This window comes from Carassius carassius, chromosome 50, assembly GCF_963082965.1.
Source record: "Carassius carassius chromosome 50, fCarCar2.1, whole genome shotgun sequence".
Classification (NCBI taxonomy): domain Eukaryota; kingdom Metazoa; phylum Chordata; class Actinopteri; order Cypriniformes; family Cyprinidae; genus Carassius; species Carassius carassius.
This window is the reverse complement of record NC_081804.1, coordinates 5,790,007-5,811,544: the sequence shown is the minus strand read 5'-3', so window position 1 is coordinate 5,811,544 and position 21,538 is coordinate 5,790,007. Positions and strand designations below refer to the sequence as shown.

At 38.7% G+C, this 21,538-nt stretch overlaps 1 protein-coding gene across 6 annotated transcripts in view; it reads right to left on the bottom strand.

Annotated features, from left to right (window-relative positions):
* LOC132133773 (A-kinase anchor protein 13-like) overlaps positions 1-21,538 on the bottom strand; it is a 95,043-nt gene that overhangs the window by 47,049 nt on the left and 26,456 nt on the right. For all 6 annotated transcript variants that reach the window (XM_059546722.1, XM_059546724.1, XM_059546725.1 and 3 more), the window contains exons 3-8: positions 20,882-21,035; positions 18,330-18,638; positions 14,292-14,475; positions 11,757-11,943; positions 9,102-11,436; positions 7,905-7,978 (exon numbers count right to left, since the gene is read on the bottom strand). In XM_059546722.1, the coding sequence (XP_059402705.1) occupies positions 7,905-7,978; positions 9,102-11,436; positions 11,757-11,943; positions 14,292-14,475; positions 18,330-18,638; positions 20,882-21,035 (3,243 nt within the window). The remainder of the gene's footprint in view (positions 1-7,904; positions 7,979-9,101; positions 11,437-11,756; positions 11,944-14,291; positions 14,476-18,329; positions 18,639-20,881; positions 21,036-21,538) is intronic.

The window sequence follows — 21,538 nt, the reverse complement described above, 5'->3', positions numbered from 1 at the left end:
AATGACTGCTGAGAATTCAGCTTTTTAAATTTGAATATCATTAGACAATATTACTGTTTTTACTGTATTTTTGATGAAATAATGCTTACTTCTTTCAAAACACAAATCTTGCCAACCCCAAACTTTTGAATGGTAGTGTATGTATCTAAGGAAAGAAAGATGAAATTTGTGGCAAAGTATCTTTTGAGTGGCCTGGCTCTGAGAGATGAAGCTGAAATCCATACATATCCATGGTCTAATCATGGAAAAGGAGACTGTTGAGATGGGCTGTATTTAGAGACGACAGAACTTCTGAATGGCTTATGAAACAGAGCTGTAATCCACTGAGTGTGGAGTGAGACTGTCCACAGACTGTTGTGTGAGCTGGTCATTCTGGACACATTCCACAGATATGATGAGCTGTGGAGACAGGAAATCCTATGTCATGGCACTGGGCACCAGAGGACGTTAAAACAGTCTCATGGATACAGTCTGAAAACAATCACATGTCATTTTCATACTGCAAAAACGCTCACCAGCTACCGACTTTGATTTAGCATGGTTCTCCTACTGGTTTCTTGCAGATGGTTCTGAGAAAAACATCTGTGAAATGACTTGAACGAGGTGTTAAGTAGCCATTTGGCTTCTCGATCAATATAATGGAGCTTTAAGTTTAAAGGAAAATACTACAACAAAGGTTTGCATCAACTGAAAAGTGCTCCCTTGGGTGCTCTTCCAGACGAGCGAGGGACAACCTGTCTCTCTCAAACCTCACTTAGCACTGAACCGGCACCTGCTGGCCAGTTTCTTACATAAAAAAAACTAAACCGTTTAACAGCCTCTCTACAGTCTTCCACCACAGATGTTAATGTTGACTGTATTAGCATTTATATTTATATATATTTTATGATTTAAAAAAATCTGCATTGGGCAGTTATCGGTTTGGCCATTGGAAAGGAGTTGCAAATGGACAAACTTTTTTTTTTTTTTTAATAAATAACAGAGGTAATATTTTTGTAAAATAAATGGTCATTTCGTCAAGTTCTATATATCCAATTAAACCATTCATGTCATTAAATGAATCATTTATCATATATAGCCCTGATAAACCTATATCAAATTATGTCTCGTCCCTCATTTTGTAAAAATGAACAGGAATCACACAGCTATAACAGAAGCCTAGCAGGTAAGTGTGCATCAGGAATATTAATAAACTGTAAATAATACTAATAATATAAAATAAAAGTAATTTAAAAACAGAAAAAGTTAAAGCAAAACTGTACCATAACAAAAATCCTTTAAGTAGGAATAATTATGCATGACATTTCTCCATTTATAACTTAAAGTATTTTATACCTACTATAATTGATTTTTTTTTTTTATTAACTCGCCTTCCCACATAATGATTCTCAGACCAGCTGCCAGCTCATGGCAGATGATGGAGAGCAGAAAGACGGAGGAGAAGTGAATGGAGATAAACAGTCAGTGAAGCAAGTCTGCACCAATGCACTTATCAAGAGCCTATAATCGAGGGGTCAGACTGTGGAAGGGTCCTTTACATGTCTGGCTGTGACCTTCACTGATACACTACCAGACCAGCCACTAAATACACAACCTCCAACATACTGACGGCATTCTAGCCAGCGGCCCTACTGTTCCCACACACATAATATCTCAATTAGGACACAGGACACTACTGTTTTTACATAGCTTTATATAAAGCTTCTGTATTTTTAGAACAAAATTACCCTATTTATAGATCCTTTTAGTCCCCAAAAAGAAACTTGTTTGAAGAAAAGTTGCACTTTTGTCCTTAAAGTGTCGATATGAAATATAAACATTGCTTTAAAACTTTAGAGGAAAATATGGACGGAGAACGTGTGTTTAACAATAACTTTATTTGTAAATCATCTTTTCCTTACTTGTTATTTAATGTCCTCGAAAAGAACGTTGTCTCAAATTTTGCTAACTTCTTTGGACACTTTTGTCCCTAAAGTGTTGCTTTGAAACATTCACATTGCTTTGACACTAAAGAACGTATCTAAATCTTTTTAAATATGAAACCTGGACGGAGAAGTCTCAGGTTTCAACATTTGTTTGACAACAAACGGTTGAGGAGGAAAAAAAACGGTTACAAAACTACTCCAGTCTTCGAACTCCAGCATGTCTGAACAAAATGTCAAACACAAGAGTCGGCGGACAACGGTGGCCAAAAATTGAAAAGCAGGCCTCATTATTCCACATCCAAAACTGAACTCCACCCAAAGCCAAGCAGCAATGCTCCACAGCTCTCTCTCTCTCTCTCACACACACACACACACACACACACACACACACACACACACACACACACACACACTCCTTCGATTCAACGTGAGCTAGATCTCTGGCATCTCAACAACGCTGCCGGACAACACTAATCAATGCAATGTGACGGCACATGCAACTGTCAACAAGACAATCTGCTAAATTTATGGACAAGTCCCGCAAACAATGATTTTAACACTTTTGAAAGGAACTCAAAAAAAGAACAACTACTGCTGGTTTTTCATTTTGGTACCTTTATCAAAACCACGTCCACGGATCTCTTGCCCTTTGCGCAGAGGCTGTACCTTCGCCGGTGTCGCTCATACATCTTTTCCAGGAGTGAAATATCAAGGAGAATAAGAAAGTGCTTTTATAGTCCAACATGAAGCCCGAGGCTTGTGGAGTTCCCAGTCAAGCTTTGGGAAAAATGAGCAACTCTCTGCACATCTGCACCATGAACCAGCCCCGTTCTCACTCTCCCTCCCTCCATCCCTCCCTCCCTTCTTCACACACTTCTTTCTCCCCTCCTTCCCCCTCTCTTTTTTCCTTCTGCACACTCCCTCTCTTTTTCTGTTGCTGGTTTTCTTTCTGCTCTCACTGTTGTTGTTTTTTAACACTCACCCTATCGCAGCTGATCATTTCCTTTCCCTCTTTGCTCTCTTACAATGCCTCTCATCCCACCATTTCCATCCTTCTCAAGTCCCAAGTCATTCTCAATATGCATCACTGTGTGGCTGACCTCTTGCAACCAAAGAGGACGAGGTCATCTCAATCAATCTCTGATAAGAGAAATGTTTTCAGAGGGGTTTCATCCTTTAAACTGTGGGGCGAGATTCTCAGACTCCACCTAGCTTTGCGTGTGCTTCGAGCCATAAGATAAGGCTTTTCATCCAAATAAACATTCTATCAGAAAGATTTTGTCATGATAGAACGAATACACTGTTGATCTATGCTGTTTGAATTCAAACACGAAGTATAAGGTTCAATAAATCGGATTTAGCTTAGCATTGGATGCAAGGGACCTTCAAACTCTGCATCTGTAGAGAACCATCAACCGACTAACAGCTGGAGCCATGGCAAACGTTTCAAATGGCAAGAATGAGAAAAGGCCAGACCTCAGGCTGATGGGATTTAATGCAATTGAGACGGTGCGAGGAACTTCTGGAAAACAATCTGGAAACTAAAAGCCAATTCGAAATATTAATAACTGCTATAATACTTATAATACTGCCATGGCTGCTACTAAAATATTGCACAATATAGAATTAATTTGGAAACAAGAAATTAAAATATTGCATTATTTAAAACTGTTGTAGCATTATGATAAGTCTGTTTTTGAACCAATGCATGCCGAACTGCATTGTTTTTCCACATGTGCTTGGGAGTTTCCATCCAACATACAGTATAATGAGGGTGTCACGGTGGGGGAATATAGAATTTTATATAAAAACACAAAACAGACACACCTCGAGCACAAAAACACCTTCAATTAAAGTCTCATACACGTTTCCATGTTTAGCATTACGATCCTTACATGTATTTACGAGAAACAGATATTTAGATAACTGTGTAGGTTGTCCTGACACAGTCAATTTGATCTTTACTGTGTGTTTGCATGCATGCGTGTGATTATCCAGTGGAGGAGGGGATAGGAGAAACAAGGGCTCTTTGTGGGAATCCCGGCGCATGTTGTCCCAACGTTTCACTCAAGACCACTAATCCAACACAATCTATGATTTAAAGGAACAATCCAACGGAAAACTAATTAAATTGTCTTTTTTTTTACTCTCCCTCATGTCTGTTCTGTGAAATACAAGAATATCCTGGATGTTCTTTTCAATATAATGAACACAAGCAAATGACAAAAACACGTCATAAAAGCATCCTAAGTGGTCCATATGAGTTGAGTGCAATATTGAACATTTTTTTTTAATTATATGCTAACCTTTATGTGAATAATAGACTGCTATTTGGCATTAGTCACTAAAAATACTGACGTTTAAGAGAGAGGCAGGGATATCCAAATCATGAATCATTCCTTTGAATCAGGTCTCTAAATGAATCAGTTGATCCAATTCACTAAACTAGTCTGAATGATTCATTCACAAATCTGACTGACTGACTGTTTTTTAATTCTCGAACTCACTAACTCAGTGGTCCGGGCACAATCAATAAATGCTCAATGAAGAAAAAGGTTAGCAGTGAAAAACAAGTTGACATTAAAGGGAAAATGTATGCTATTGATCTTTTAGTAAATGATTCATCCATTCATTTGCTTGACCTTTTAAATAAGTCAGCCATAAAAGGTATCTTACAATTTCAGGATACATAAATATAGCTATAAGGCCCACTATTATAGTTTAGGTTCTTTTGTGTACATTTTTTTAATGCCTTGAAAAGAGTGTCAAACACTAAAATATAAACTTCTGCTTTTGCGTTCCAAAAGAAGAAAGCCATATGGGTTTGAATCAACGTGAGTAAATGACTTTTTGGAAGAACTAATGCTGGAAATGAAAGAACAACAAAGGATAACGGACTGAGGGAAAAAAAGAGGATGACTTGGAAGCCCAGAAGTTGAGTGAGAACAAAACAAAGGATATTTCCATCATTGACAGAGCCAACAAACAGATGCATGAATGGAAGGAGTGTGTATCGATCTAGACCAGCCTCAGCGGTGTCTTCAGCCCTCCCACTCCACCAGAACTGCCCTTTGCTTTTCTTCAACATCACGCCATTCTTACACTTCACATTCCTGCGCTTTTTCCAACACACTAGATGCTGGAATTGTATTTGCATGTGTGTTTGTGAGTGCGTTTCCCATGGGTGGCTTGTGTGGTTTATTAGTTTTGATGTTTAGTGAAAAAGGAACTTCTTTAAAGGGGTTCCCACAGTGCATGAGGACAGATGAAGAGAGATGAAGAAACCCTCATGCTGCTGGTGGCATACTTTTTTTTTTGCCCTTGTCCCTCTCTCTTACGCATATGTAGACTACTAGACAGCTCAGTGCACATCTGGAAGGAGTTATATTGCATCCCAACACAAGAGGGAGCCACAGCGCTCTAGACGTCACAGGATAATAAGCTAAAAACAGCCAAACCACCCATTACCCATCACAAGTGCAGGATGAAATACATTCAAAGATGATTCCATTTATTTTCAAAAAGCATGTTTCTGGTCCGACCAATATGTTTTTTTTTTGGGGGGGGGGGGGGGGGGGATGTCGATACCGATATTAGGAAGGGAAAAGAAAGACTTATATTGACATAACGCCTGATATTCTTTATGTGTAGACTATATTACAGTACAGTATAGTCAGAAGTTTGGACACACTTCCAATTTGTGTGTTCAAACTATTGACTGTGACAGGCTCATATCGGTCGATAATATCGACAAAACAATATATCGGTCGGGCTCTAATAATAATATGATCGTTCTAAATCTTATAAACTTCTCTCTTTAGCCTCTTTTTTCATTTTCATGCTGCCCTCTGTTGGAAGCAATAGCAATGAGGAATTCATTCATCAACTACCTCCAAAGGTGAGAAATATTTGAAGACTGAGCTTTTATGATGTGGAAAGATACAAATCAGTCATGGTACTTGCTAGCATGACAAAACAGATTGAATGAAGCGACCTCAGATGCGATTTCAAATCCACCTTCATAAATTTAATGACAGAATGACAACAAAATTGAAAATGTACGAAAAATCACAACAAAATTGTTTTATACATTCATTTTAAAAACATGAATATTATAATACTGATTTAGCAAGCACCGCTATTAAGAAAGCTTTCTTGTGCTTTGTATTGGATAAGCAAGGATAAAGTTAGTATGCTAGTCAAAGTTGGGATGCTCTTTAAATGTGGCCTCTTCTCTTATCTTAAGAGTCTCTTAACATAGAATGTTCCAGAGTGTAATTTCTTTCAAATGCTGACAATGTAGGTATACAACCTCATGATGCGTTCCAAGTCTGCATGCCGGACTGATAAGTGTAAATGTAGCTTGATTTCAGAGGCAACCTAGAGGTCAGAAGAGGCCCACTCACACAAAAAAAAACAGATTTAGTATTCATCAAAATGAATTAAAACAGTGAATTGCAAACTCAGAACATGAAGCAAAACTGCAATAATTAAATCTTAAATAACATAAATGTATCTAATCCCATTTTATTAACTAATATCTTTGCTGCTGGCCTTAATAAGCAAAAATAACTAACAATTGTGCTTCATTGTTGTTTTTATTGCTGAAGAGTTTTGAACTGTCTTTTCCTGTGCTCTACTCCACAGACATGAATTTACCATTCCTTCAGCCTGAGGTTTATTCATTATACTTTTTGTTGTGAATGGGCTTTTATATTTGCTATAAATAGGACTTCTTTTATTAAAAACAATCAAGCCCTGCTCATATTTACAAAAGTAACGCGAAAGTAACAAAAAATAACGTAACGCATAACGTTCCATAAAAAGAAACTAAGTAACGTAATTAGTTACTTTTTTAGGGAATAAAGTAATACTGTAATGCATTACTTTTAAAAGTATCTTTTCCCAACACTGCTAGCTGCAACATGCTAGCAAACACGTTTCAGCTTCCATCGATTTATGGCCCATTCACACCAAAAACGATATCTGAAACGATAGTGTCCACAACATCAGGTGATAGCATTCTGTTTACAATAAGTATACACTGCAGTTTTGTTGTATGCCAAGCTCTTTAAAGTTGGGTAAATTCTGACCCATTGTTACTTTTTATCATTCATTAGCTAGAAAAATAAATAAATTTGAAAGTGTTTTCAATGATATTCAATGATATCTCTTTTCTCATTTCCTGTTCTCAAGAATTAGAATGATTATTATAACTTTATAGCTGCAGTTATCATTACAGTAAATAATTGTTGGTATGAATGGGCATTTAGATCCTGTACCAAAAGTTTGTACTTTATCTTTCACCTCCTCAACAATAATTTTACATCATATCAGGTACTCCAAAACAACACTGGGAGGCACAGGAAGCAGTCAAAACAATATGGATTCCCACAGGAAGATGACAAAATAAAGGACTGCAGTTACTTCCTTCTAATCAGAAACTTCCAAAGACTGAAGATAGTTATCTCACTTTATCACTCTTGCTGGCCCGCATAAACACCCAAGCTATCAAATCTTCCCTTCCTGCCTCTCTTTTCTCTCCATGAACACGCTGATATCATCCCTCTGACACACAACTAGGAAAAAAAGGTGTTCAGGGTGAAGTCATCTTCCCTCCATGAGAAAAGGAGAGCACACACACACAACCACAGTGTGAGCTGTAGGGTGGCAGTGTTCCCACATCTGCCAGTTTGACCTTATGAGACACAGTTCAGCAGTTCCAACTCAGACCTGCGTCAGAACGCTGAGGCACTTTCAGCAACCAGGCGGAGAAATCAGATTTACGACAGAAGGTCAGGTTCAAAACATCACTGAATTTCTGCTTAGTGAAGCCTTTCGGGAAACTACCACTTTCCTAGCTACTGAGAACTCAGGGTGGCTGGACGCAAACTATGAGTGAATCATACCAAGAGGTCTAAATGTTAATGATTTATTTAGTGGATGGCAGGTTGAGGAAAATAGCCAAAGAATACTCACCACTTCCGAATTCGCTATGTCTGCCGAGGAGTCTTGGTGTCCGTCCACCTCATCCTCTGCTAATGCGCTGTCATCTGTGAGGTGGAATCAAGAAAAGGACATTTATGATTTGAAACTGAAAAAAGGCTGAAGCACTTTTAAGTTTTAAAAGTAATTGCTTTGCCACTCTGTTAAACTTACTGTAGATGATGAGGCTAGTTTTTTTGTACATGTACAAACAACAAAACGCTTTAGGTAAATAAGTGAATTCCAGTTTCAAGGAAACTTGTGTGAGTTTTAATGGAAACTTCCAAAAATCAATACGTAATTCATTAACTCAGCCGCTGATTCATGTCCAAGAGTGAACATTTCTGTGGTGCAGGTTTATTTGTTTACTCAGAAAGGAGCAAATCGTAATAAGACAATTTAGATACATTACAAACCCCATGTTTTGATAAAAAGAAGTGACTTATTCCTCCTTTCCAACTGAGATCAGCACCTCCATGAATGTGATATAAATAACACATACAGTAAGCAGCTATTAGTAGAACAATGCTGAATTCTAATCCATGTGGAAAAGAGCTGGGCGTTTACTTTGTAAACATATAAATATATATATATATATATATATATATATATATATATATATATATATAAACATTCACAAGACAATCTTTCAACTGTTTTCATTCAATGATGTGAGGCACAGCTGACATCACCTGGTTGCCATGATACAATGTGCTGCAAATACACATTATCATTTGCAAACACTCCCTATTAACACCGTTACCTGAATGACAAGGAAAACCTAAAACGCTGATCAAGCTTTGTTTCAAATGACAGAAATTTGTTTAAAATTGTTACTAAAAATAACATTACAGACAAAGTGGGAATAAATATTGACCTATAAGAATAACTCAATGTTATGTCCATATAAAATAGTTTGTAAGGCAAACACCATTGTATTCACATGCACACACACAAGCATGTATCAGAACACAATGAAGCCAATGACAAATTAGCTTAAGCTGTCAACAATCTAATTGGAGCGGCATGTCAAACATACTTCATTTTGAAGCAGCAAAAAGTTTCCAGACTTTTTTAAAATAACTGTTACACAGAATGATGGTAAAAAGTAGCGTTATTTAATAGCATCAGATTCACTAATTATTTTTTACACAGTCAGAAATGACAGAATGAAAAATAAAAATGCATTACCCGTCATTTGGTCGACATGTGGTTCCTCTGCACACAGCTGAAAAGTTTCACTGTGATCCATCAAACAATCAGGAGGATCTTGATGTAATCCATTCAGGCTCTCAGGTGTTTCTGAAAGCTGCAGTTCTTCAGACAAACCATTGTCTATATCCACTGGGGAAGTGTGTTCCAAATCCTGGTGTGATCCACTATTAATATCCATAGGGGAAGTGAGCTCAGCTGTTGAGGATGAGGCATTGAGTGGGTCAGACATGTAAGAGCTCTTCAGAGCTGAACCACTGCTGGTGTCCATGGGAGAGCATGTGCTGTCCCCCGAGACAGTCGTCTCGCACATATCGGTAGCCATGTCGACACATTCATCCCCACCAGGAATTACAGCAGAGATCTTAACTCCATCAGTGAAGGGGGTCTCAGAAGGTCTGCTGCCTTGGTTTTCTGTTAGAGGTGAGGCACAAGACAGGTCAAGCACATTCGCACATTCAGCAGTAGGTTCTGATGATGTGTTGGCACTCTCTTTGGAGGATTCTGGGAGCTGGAACTGTGCATTGGATTCAGGACAATCATTGTTTGTGATTTCCGGCAGATCAATGAGCTTGTTGATTGTGTCCTGTGAAGTGGAGTCAATTTCCCTTTCCTGTAGAGAGTCATCTGGAGCAACATCCTTAAATCCCGGTTCACCTTGCAAAGTGGACACTAGAACCGATGGTTCCCCTGGCTCACAAATTTGATTTTCATTTGTGGTATCTCCAGAATCTTCCTCAGGAATCTGTTCAGCCAGTCTGGACGTAGAGTCTGGCTGAACAAATGTTTCAGATGCCTCTTCTCCTCCGAAAGAAGTTCCTATGATTATATCAACTCCACAGTGTTCAGAAGACAGTATCGTAGAAGCATCCTGTTGTAAATCACTTACGATAAAGGCTTCAGAGTCAACAGGCAGAGAAGATTCATCAGAAGATTTTGATTTGCATTGTGACTTTGAGACAATGATGTCATCAATTGATTCCTGCTCTCCAAAGATCTCCTTAGGGTGGTTTATCCTATCATTAGGAGCTATCTCCTCCTTGCTTCCATCAGGCAGAGACCCGGCAATCTGGCAACATGAAACCTCTGCAGTGATCTTAACAGAAACCCCTGCTATTGCACTGATGTCACAGTCTGAGTCATTCAAAATCTCCTGACATTCTAATGCAGTTTCTGAAGATTGTGTGACTTGGTGTGGCTGTTGAAAACCTTCTGTAGTCTCAGACAAGGGCTCCACAGCTGGACCTTCAGGAGGAGAAGTCTCAGGAACAGGTGAGAGGCCTTGTCGAACCTTATCCTCCGGTCCTGGTGCCATGTTTGGCTGGAGACTTAACAATTCCAAAGGATCACCTTTTGAAATGCTAAATCCAGAGTTCTGCTTTATGCTAACGTCATCTGTAACCAAACCAGAAACTGACTCAGTGTTGCATTTTGTGCGTTCGCTAAGATTTCCTGTCTCTGTCTCTAGGCTACGATGTGGCTTGTCAACACTGTCAGAAATAAGAGTTTCATCATTTCGTATGGACGAGGTAACCTCAGAATTTACCTGAATTAAAGTCAATTTAGCTTCATCTGTTCCCAACGAGCATTCCGTAGGCAGCTCGGACTCAAACTTTTCGTTGTGCTGACCGTTTTCCTCTGAATCATGGGAAGAAAGTGCTTTAGAGTTGCTACTCTTCTCCCCTTCCCTTTCCTCTGGTAAGTCCCTTCGCCAACTAAGATTAGCACTCCCCTTGCTCTCCTCCTCTCTTTGTGAAGGCTGACTAGTTTCCGTGGGGAGGAGACCCTGAGATTGTGCGTTGCCCATGTCTTGGTACTCAATGTTGCCAGATTGAGCGTTATTGTCTTTTTCAGTCTGTAAACTCCTCTGGCAAGCCTCCTGCTCTTCTTGGTTGCCTTTATCAGGCTGTGAAGCAGCCCCCTGTTTGGCACGGATTACACAGAGTTCTATATCAACTTCCTCCTGCTGGTTTCCACAGGAAGGGGCACTGAAAGTCACAGAATCGCCTTCTATCCGCTGCTGCGAACAGTCAACCTTATCTGACGCCTTCCCAGTATCCTCTACAGCTGGCGGGTCAAGCTCAACCTCCCAGTCCTGTGATTGGACATGATGATCTGTGCCGTTTTGACGAATACACAGTCCATCCTCAACGGCAGAGCTGTTCGATTTGCAGGTTTCTTCTTGTTCAGAGTTGGGTTCCTGATGCTCAGGCTCCAGTAAATTGGTCGGTAGGCAGTCAACAGGCTCTGATCTATCACTGAAGTTTCGGTTAAGAATCAGCAGTGCTGGCTTATGCTGCGGCGAAGGATCTTCCTGAATAAACAAAGTTCAAAAACAGCTATTAAATAAAGCAGCACACCCTATACAGCCCTCATTAAAACTGACACTAACATTCACCCAGAGAAACAGCGCAAGAGTGCGTGCACAGAGACAGAAAGAGACAGTTTAGTTTGTGATCTGCATTTAGTCACTTCCTTTAGTCACAGATAGCTACCTCCTGCAGTGTTCTACCACAAAAGCAAACATCCCTGCTGATCGTACCCAGCTGCAAATATCACTGTGATCTTAAAATGGCAGAGCAAGAAAATAGGACCCGCCTACTGACATAGAGGACTTTAATATCACTGACTCACCTTCTGATGTGACTGAATGAGGGATTGGAGCTCCTCCACATCACACTTAAGGCTTGGTGGAGGACTCCCTGGCACATCCTCTAGCGTCAGGGTGTAAGTGTTTAGCTTGGGGTGGTGTCGCAGAACTCTGCCTTCTGGGTAATGCCACTTGGATGTTTTCGTCTCCAACTCAGGCAGCTTGTCAACCCTGCCCAACACAAACATAGCAAACTTTGAGAACACCCAGTCTCGAGGCACTGAATCAGCAAGGCACACCCAGCACACCTACAGAGGTTGTGAAGTTATGTACAATACTGATTGTGGTTAATGTGGAGAACACAGAATGTCAAGTGTGAAAAATTACTCGTTTAAACATCGTAGCCAAATTTAAAACAGGTCTGCATGAGCTCGGACAACAAGAATTGCCTTGTTTCTTTAGACAAAGACACGAAAAACTCACTAGTGTAAAAACCTGTTCTGCTTTTTTCTTGTGTAGGGAGAGAAAAACAGCATGATTACATGAAGGTGAAATTGAAATTCCTGGTGCCAGTGTCAACATGTCAAACAAGCAGTAAATAGATTTAAGGATACAAGACTGAACATTATGTAATAGTAAATTACTAAGGCGGAATCACCTTCATCAGACCCAAAACGCTGAAAGCTTTCAAAAGTGAAAATGTGCTAATTGTCCCCAGAGCCCTGACACATGGGCAACAACAGGAACTGTTTTCACCTGCTGTGTATCTATGGTCCACAATGGTGTCCATAGCAACGCTGTGACATCATTAATTGGAAACTTAAGAGTAGGAGAAGCTCTTAAGGTCTCGCAGACCTGAGAGGAATATTTTAAGCAGCCTGAGCATTAGCCAAATGACAGATGTGATGAAAGGCTGAACTCTTAAGGATCGAGGAGCTGAGCAATTCATCCTGTATAACTGCTGTTTGTCTTCTATCACTAACTGAACCGATTAATCTATAAATACAACATAATGACATAAAATGGTAACGATATTTAGCTATATTCAAACTCATGTATAATTGAAACCACCAACAAAATACCATGAGCTTTGATGGAAAGATTTGAGGCAACATCTAAGGGTGTACTGTGGTTCAGTACACTTGCTTTAAATGAGGCACTAAACCAAAGCACTTAACGGCCTTCTATAACAGACCCTTGAATCCAGAGAACACAGATCACATGCTAGCTCTGGTCTCTCCTCTATCCTTCTGTCTGTGATCACATTTCACTGGCTTTACCAAAGCTGGGCAACCAGCGACCCGTTAGACATCAGTCTGGGTGACACAGCTAACAGGAAATGGTTCCTAGAGTGTTGCATCTCTCTAGTATTAATACAATTATTTAGTCTAACATAGCATTAAAGGGGAAACCGGTTTAGTTTTAAACCCTGAGGAGTACACAAACTGCCTTTGTGCCCTATTTTAGAATAGTTAAGTATTGAAATATATGGAACCAGTCCCACGCAGGTTTGCTAGCCATAGACTGTGGAAAGCACTGGCTGGAGAAAACTGATAAAGGTAAACGTTTCTGTTACACACGTACAGGTAATGCCACTTTACTGAGTAAATCTGTAGACAGGATCTTGCTGGTTTGAAACGGGCTTCTGCAGTAGATCGCAAAGGCTTGATTTAAAAAGCTTATGTGGCTTTAACTGTTTACAAAGAGCTCAGAACCACATGGCCTGTCCTTGTGCTTTGCTCTTATCTCCTCCACATTTCAACATCCTCCTTTCTTCAGAACACAACACTAAATCTCGCCTCACTCACATGACAGAAGTCATTTATAAATCTGACTCAAGTCTAAAATCGCTCTTTCCGAGAATCTAAGCAAGCCCAATACAAACAATGCATCAACAGATCTGTTTGGCTGACCCAGGGGGTGTTTAGGACATTTGAAAAATAAAAACTTTGATAAAGCTGTATTTATTTAAGGCATTTCAAAGGTCACAACGTCCTTTTGGTTTGATAAAGTCTGTGGCCTATTCTCGGCATTAATCCAGTCAGATTTCATAGATCAAGGGGGACAATAATGACAATCAACAATGGCTGTATGAATATGTCTCAAATGCATGTTTTTGTATTAGTTTTACAACAGAACAAGGTTTTCATACAAGGACAAGGTTTACAACATGAAATAATCATTACATATATTTCTCAGGGAATTCTCAGGACTAATTTAAGGTGTTAAAATAATAATAAATATTATATATACTGTAGATACGTTAAATTAAACCCATGTAATAACAAACTAGAAGTAATTCACCAGTAATAAAAACGGTAAACCATTAAGAACATTCAGTTATTGGGATTATGGACCTGATTTTTTACATTTTAATAATTATGTATTTTAGCATATATTGCCACTCTGTCTCTGTAAATAAAAAATCTCAAAATAACCCTCTGCCCTTATAGCAGAAGTATCAGAAATATTTTGGGGAGCCTAAAGATCCTCGACAATGGGGGGCCTTGGAGACCAAAAGGTTAGTTAGAAACTAGCCAAAAATACTGGTTAAGGATATACATTTCTTGCACACTTACTCCGTCAGCAGTTTCTGGAGCTGCGTGTGGCCTTTCTTCTGGGCGACCCTGGCTGGCGTACGACCCTGTTTGTTGGGAAGTCGGAGGGCCTCTCTTCCTCCAGGTTGTTGGAGGAGAAACAGTGCTACCTTGCGTAGCCCGCGCTTTGCAGCAAAGTGCAAAAGTGTGTCTTGTGGTCCAGGTTCTATAGGAAAGACAAACAGAATCCAGTTAAGGTTGCGATCTCCGCTCAATCCCTCTCCTTGTCCTTTTAAACAACTCACTATTATCTAATGCACATTTCTGATAATGTTGCTTCAGGAAAGTCTCACGCTCACTGCTTCTTGGGAGCACTGAAGTTGTAAGCCCCGCCCCCTGTAACTCCAGAACCAATGAGAGCCGGCAAAGCCTTTTAACTAGACCCACCCCCACAATTCCCTCGACCTCTGTCAGCAGAATCTTCTGACAAACTTGTGTAAACAATTTCAATAGATGATTTACAGTAAGGACAGAAAAATCAGGCAGAGAGGTTTCCTGAGAGAAAGAAGTGATCATATTTGATGGCGTTTATCATAAAGATAGATTACAGAGTGCCGTTTTAAAAAGTTCAGGAAGCTTGAATGAGGCTCTCTGTGAACGCAACAGAGACAGAGGCAGGATTGTTCTTGCTGGTTAATGAGAGGCTGAAAATGAGACTGCCCTCATTTAATCGGCCCACTGAGGATCCAACAACCAATTAAAAAAAAAAAAAAAAAAAAACAAGGCTGTGGTGAAGCGATCTGGCACTGGAAAGAACAGCAGATCAGGATCACTACACAGTCTGATTGGAGACACAAGAGTGGACATGACACTATATTGAAAATACTGGTGTCATGTAACTTTGTTAGAAATGTTAGAATTGTCGCATTCAAGCCACAAAACACTGCCGTTACTATATTATTTATTTTAAACAGCGGTATCAAAAGGTTTCTGATTGTTTACGGAAAATTTAGCAAATGGAGTTCAGAAATGCAATAGGAGTTTAACCTCCCTGTCTTAAAGAAACAGTTTTGTCATCACTTACTCAACTTTACCTGATTTTTATGATTTTTATATCTTACAAGCATCTTACACAGTGAACATGCTCCACATCCAAAAATCAACAAAAACATAAAAAAGAAAAAAAAAAACTTAAAAAATTAAAATAAAATAAAAACCTGACCCGTCTTCTGGGAGAACTATCCCAAGGAAGAATCCATATGCCTTTTTTCATTATTATCATCTACTATGCAACGTGTCCAAATAGCAGCAAGTTCAGTAGGCATCTTACAAACTGGAAACAGTCATTATTAGCCTTCTAGACATTTTTGATATAATGTGCTTAATTTCACTGGCAGTACAGGCCCACTGATGCTCTGGGCGAGATGCCCGCATGCAGCTCTGGTTTCAGGGCTGGTCCAGGTGCCCAGTGCCAGCTGCCACACATGCCAGGGCTTGAGGAGTCATTACACAGCTCGCCTCTCCCTCACCAGACAGGTCAACTTTAGGAATTTTTTTCTCTGGTACATTTATTTAGCATAATGACCACTGAGAACTTACTAAAAACAAGATTTCAAGGAAACGCTTGACCCAGCAACTTGATCTAAATCTTCAGGAAATACAAACAGTTAGCAACGTGTGACCAGGTACCAGATGAAACCTGCTATTGTCTTTTCTCTTTTTATTCAAGATGCTGAACTTTGCATTATTAGGTATCAGAGCTTTCGGTTGTTTTACTGAATGAGTTATTTAAGACCAAGGCTGTTTATAAGAGATAAGCCTGTGCTTATTATGATGTCACAGGGCCTGTTTGGCCTTTGTTGGCCGTTATCACTCGCTGCCTATGGTCCAGCTCTCACCACACCTCCTACATGAACCCAGATTGTGTCTAATTTAGAGGACAAGGACAATTCACATGAGAGCCGGGAATCTGTTGTCGCGTCAGCTGCCCTGATGAATGATTCCTCTCTGTGCAATTGTTTGGATCCACACACATCGTCCGGATCCACACATTAATTCTAGCACACTTAATATACACAAGCTCATATTTTTGCCCAGAGGATCACAGCTAGGAAGGATACACAAAACCTTTAGTGACAGGGAACAGGGACTTCAAAAGGCATTTGTTTTGTTTTTGGTTTTTACGACTCCAATCAGCTTTTTTAGCATTTGTCCGATATCTTTTCAATCTTTTGTTTGGTTTTGTTCAGGTTGCAAATTATGATCATCAACCGAAAGTTTATTTTCAGTTCCCTTTCTGTTCCTGCATGGTTGAAAGCAAGTGACAATAAAACAAATACATACAACTGCACTTCTGCTTGCACACTTGTGTACAAATCCTCTGAAAACACTTGACAATGTAGATGGTCAAACAGTGCATAGTAACCATCATGCAAACATAAACATAAATGATAAATATTTAATTCATACTAAATGAATCATAAATATTTGAATAATATTTTTACAAATAATAAAATTTTAATGATAAATATTTCTAACAATAAAAATAAACAAACAAATAAATAAATAGTAGACCCTTATAAAGGTCTAATATTTTATGTTTTTTAAAAAAGTCTCACCAAGACTGCATTTATTTATTCAGAAATAATTTAGTAAAACAACTTAAAATAATCCTTTAAAATAATATAATTTTAAATAGTTTTAAATAATTTTAATATAATTAATTAATGTGATGGCAAAGCTATATTTTTATCCATTATCCAGTACTCAGGTATTTATTATAATATTCAGTGTTAAAAGTTGTGCTGCTTAATATTTTTGTGGATACCCTAAAACATTTCTTTCTTTCTATATATATATATATGCATTTATATATATATATATATATATATATATATATATATATATATATATATATATATATATTTATTTATTTATTTTATTTTATTTTTTTTTTAAGTCAATGGAAACATAGGCCAATTATTTGAGGGGTTCGCAGATCCTCATCCATATACCAGCCATAATTCTTTGGATATCAGAGAGCACGAAGAACACAGGAAACTCTTTTAACAAGAACTTTTCTGCCAAATCCACATAAAACACAAATTTAAGTCATTGACAACCAGAGTTCCTGCCATTTATCACATGCATCTTCTCTCAGGCTGAAACGATCCACAGTCTGAGTTAATAGTCTGTGTAAATGCTCTGTGCCAAAAAAGAGCACTTTATTAGGGTGGGAATGTTTGATTTTAGATTATCTGACATAGCGTTCCTGGCTTGATATGAGTACAAGTAGGAGGAAAATAAGGCTAGATTGGACTAACAGTCTAAACCAACACACACCTTAAAAAAAAAAAAAAAAAAAAAAAAACATGGTTATACTGAAGTCCTTCCAATGAAGGCACTGTGCCCATGGTCTAAGCATTGTAACAACATTCTAAAATCCTTGGTACAACACACCCTTACAAAACATGCAAAATATTATTTTTCAGCTAGCTCTCACTGGTTGCAAAAGCAGCTCAAGTCATAATAAGTAGTCATTTACAAGACACTTTCAAAGCGAGAGCAGCATAATTGTGCTGGCTTCTAAAATATATTCTTTTGCCAAATTGTAGGACAAAAAGCCTCTGCAGAGACAAGCCCAGAATGCAATGAGACAAGCTTGTTGAGAAAATTAAAACATGATGGTGAAAGGGTTGAGAAAACTGTAAATTATAAATTAACTTGTATTGCATTCAGTGCTGAAAAGCACTGACAGAAATTAACTTTAAGTATGTTTTAGCTTAGCAAAATAGTAGCAGCTACAAAGAAAACCATATAAAATGAGCAATATTTCTCGTTTTAGTCCAAGGTTGTCCAAACTTGTTCCTGGAGGGCATCTGTTCTACAGAGTTTAGTTTCAACCCTAATTAATTTTGTCCTGTTTTATTTAATCTATTCGTAAACACTGACACGTGCCTGTTAACAGGTTAAACACACCTGAACCAGCTAATCAAAGTCTTCTGACTTGATAGAAACTTCAAGTGTGTTGGAGTTTGTCAGACAGTCTAGTTTGAAACCTCAAAAACAGCACCTACTCACCAATTCCCAAGCCTGTGCAAGTGCCCGTGTCCCAGTCTGTGCCCAGGACGCTCCAGCCTGCCGGCAGAGGCAGATGTTTAAGAGCAAGAGCCAAGGCATCATCCAACCTCTCACACTCCTTGAGGGGGATCTGACACTCGTCCAGAAGTAATGCTCCCTCTTTCTTCCCAACCGTGTTCACTAGGAACTGGGCCATGTCCAGGGCAAGGTCCTGCACGAACTGGAAGCGTTCCTCAGCAACAGGGTCCACTGAGCCCCCCGGCCGGGCCTGGCATAGCGTGACCCGCACTGTTTCACTCTGATCATGAGCTATTACGAAACCAAAAAAAAAAAAAACATAGGGCAGAAATATATTATATTGTGTCATGCTTTTGCGATTTTGCTGATGCCCACAAGATTCCCACAACTTTGTCAACAATAAATCAATTATGACTAAACAAACTAGAAATTTATCTCATATCAAACAGGGAGGGGTCTCATTTAAATCATCTTCACACGGATTTAAAACAACAACAACAAAAGGATCTTATTTTGGCAGTCGCACATCAACAGAAAAAGGGATACTTAAGTGCCTAGGTTGAGCAGAGATGGATATAATTACTGAGAAATGTTCCTGCATTAAAACTACTCATTTCCATTTCCAAGAGGGAAACAGCCAGAGACAGAGGTAACATTCTATAAAACAAAATTCATTAGCACTTCATCATGAGGGCTGCCAGGAGGCCTGTCTTGTTTCACTACAGTTATGAGATTTCACTGCGACAAAGATGATTTGCCGATAAAGACCTCTTAGCAGCCAAACATTTGGAATCAACCAAAAGTATGGACCTCCAGCAGAGAGACTAAGGGTTGAAAGTGTACCCTGGCGGGCTGACAGCGGTGCACCTGAGGCAGACGAAAGTAGGGCCATTCTTCATGCTCTCTTAATGCATTGCTGAAAAGCTTTCAAGTGCTGAGTCAGAGTAGTGATTACAAAACTGGTGCCAAACGTCTGCGCTGGATTCCATAACACTGCATCTCTGTGGAACTGCTCCAGGCATACGGTCTCATTGTTTTGACTCTATATTAAACTTTGCCTAAATTAGAGATGGGGGGCTATTGTGTTTTGTTTTTATTTTATTGTGTTTTTATTTCTTTGGGAAACAAGATAAGATCACAATGCTACCAGTCCCCTGCAAAGCAAAAGTGCCTCAATAACATCAACGGTTACAAGACAAATCTTTAGTTAATTATAGTTATGCATTGAGTCTGTTTATGGACGGTTACCAAGTGTGGTTTGAGTGGTTGATCGGTTGTAGTTGGTTGATAGGGCATTGCTAAAGTTGGTAAGATGCACTTGGTTGTTGCTAGGTAAATGCTTACTAGTGCTTACATATAGTTCAGGTCCATACTTTCTCGTTTGAAAGTTTAAAATAAAATATGCATACAAATAAACAAAAACAGAAATAAATAAATCACACACACAGAAAAAAAAAACTGAAAAAGAACCCCCCCCCCCTGCTATCCCTTGAAAAAAATAAATAAAAAGATTAAACAAATTATAAAAACTAACTAAAACATCAAACTAACTAAAATAAATAAATAAATAATAATATGAAAGACAAACAAAAGGAGAGACACAAAAACAGAAAATATACTCAATATATATATATATATATATATATATATATAAATAAAAAAGAAACAAGGGACTAAATAAATAAATACAATAAAAAAGGACCAAAAATATAAATAACTATAAAAACACAAATAAAATAAAGGAATAAATAAATAAATAAATATTATGAAGGACAAACAGAAACAGAAAAACAACCCTCCCTCATGACCCAGAACAAGTCTTTTTTTGTACCAATAATAAAAAAAAAAGTGTGTATACATTTCTTCCACCTCTTTGGACATATTACTACATTAAGCAAGTATGCAATTGTTCATTAAAGGGATAGTTCACCCAAAAATGAAAATTCTATCATCGTTTACTCACCCTCAAGTTGTTCCAAACCTGTATGAGTTTCTTTGTTCTGTTGACAGAACAAAAGAATGACAGAATCAAACAGATCTCGGTCCCCATTGACTTCCATAGTAGGAAAAAATATATACTATGGTAGTCAATGGGGACCGAGATCTGTTTGGTTACAAACATTCTTCCAAATATCTTCCTTTGTGTTCAGCAGAACAAAGAAACTCATACAGGTTTGGAACAACTTGAGGGTGAGTAAACAATGATAGAATTTTCATTTTTGGGTGAACTATCCCTTTAATAGCTACTACTGGTCCATGAATCTTCTTGTTTCTTGAATCTAAGCTTGTGCTCAGTGCAGTAATACAGAGGTTGCCCTGTGGTAACTGGGACAATTTTGTGGGTGAATAATTGAGCAAAGCAACAACGTGCCAAGCAATGCCTGGACCAGGTCTGGCATGACTGGAATGTAAATGAGTCCATCTCTGCAGGTAATAAAAACCTACTTCCAGGAAGAATCTAACAATTATCAAGCAATGATAAAATACTGTACATGGACATGGACGTGGAATGTGCTGGTGTTTTAAATACTGACCAGGGCACACGGCTTGCAGTGTGACATGGCTGACTTTCAAAGTGCTGGAAATGTGCCTCTGGGTGGAGCCGGCGAATAGTAGGTAAAACTCTACATCCTCCTCATCCTCGACACACTCTTCCTCACAGAGCTGGACAGTCAACAGACACTCGCCCTGAACGAGAGAAAAAATTGATTATATACATCATTTAAAGAACTACCATTTAAATATCAATAATATATCCCTATATGTCACTATTAGGCTGAAAAATAATCCAATTGCATTTTAAATTACAGTGGAAGTGCGACAATCAAGGACTGAGAAGTCCTTCTCATGTTCTCTCAAAAGACTAAAAGCAGTACTGAAAAAGTGTTTAATCGCCTGTGGGTGTAGAAAATTACACAGCGCAATGCATTAACTCCTATAAATCATCATTACTGGATCCACAAACAACAGGGAGGCTTCAACACCTGTCCATTTAGAGAGACGCATTTCATTACAAAGTACACGGCTACAGAACAACAGCATATATACATATCAACAAATACTGAGGAAAAAAACCTGTCATTAGCTTTTCTCCACCCTCATAATTATAACTTTACGGTCAGAAAAGTTCAACATGTGTCTGGGGCGGGTCTGTATGTGCATGTAAGAGCTTTTTACTCTTTAGATACTTC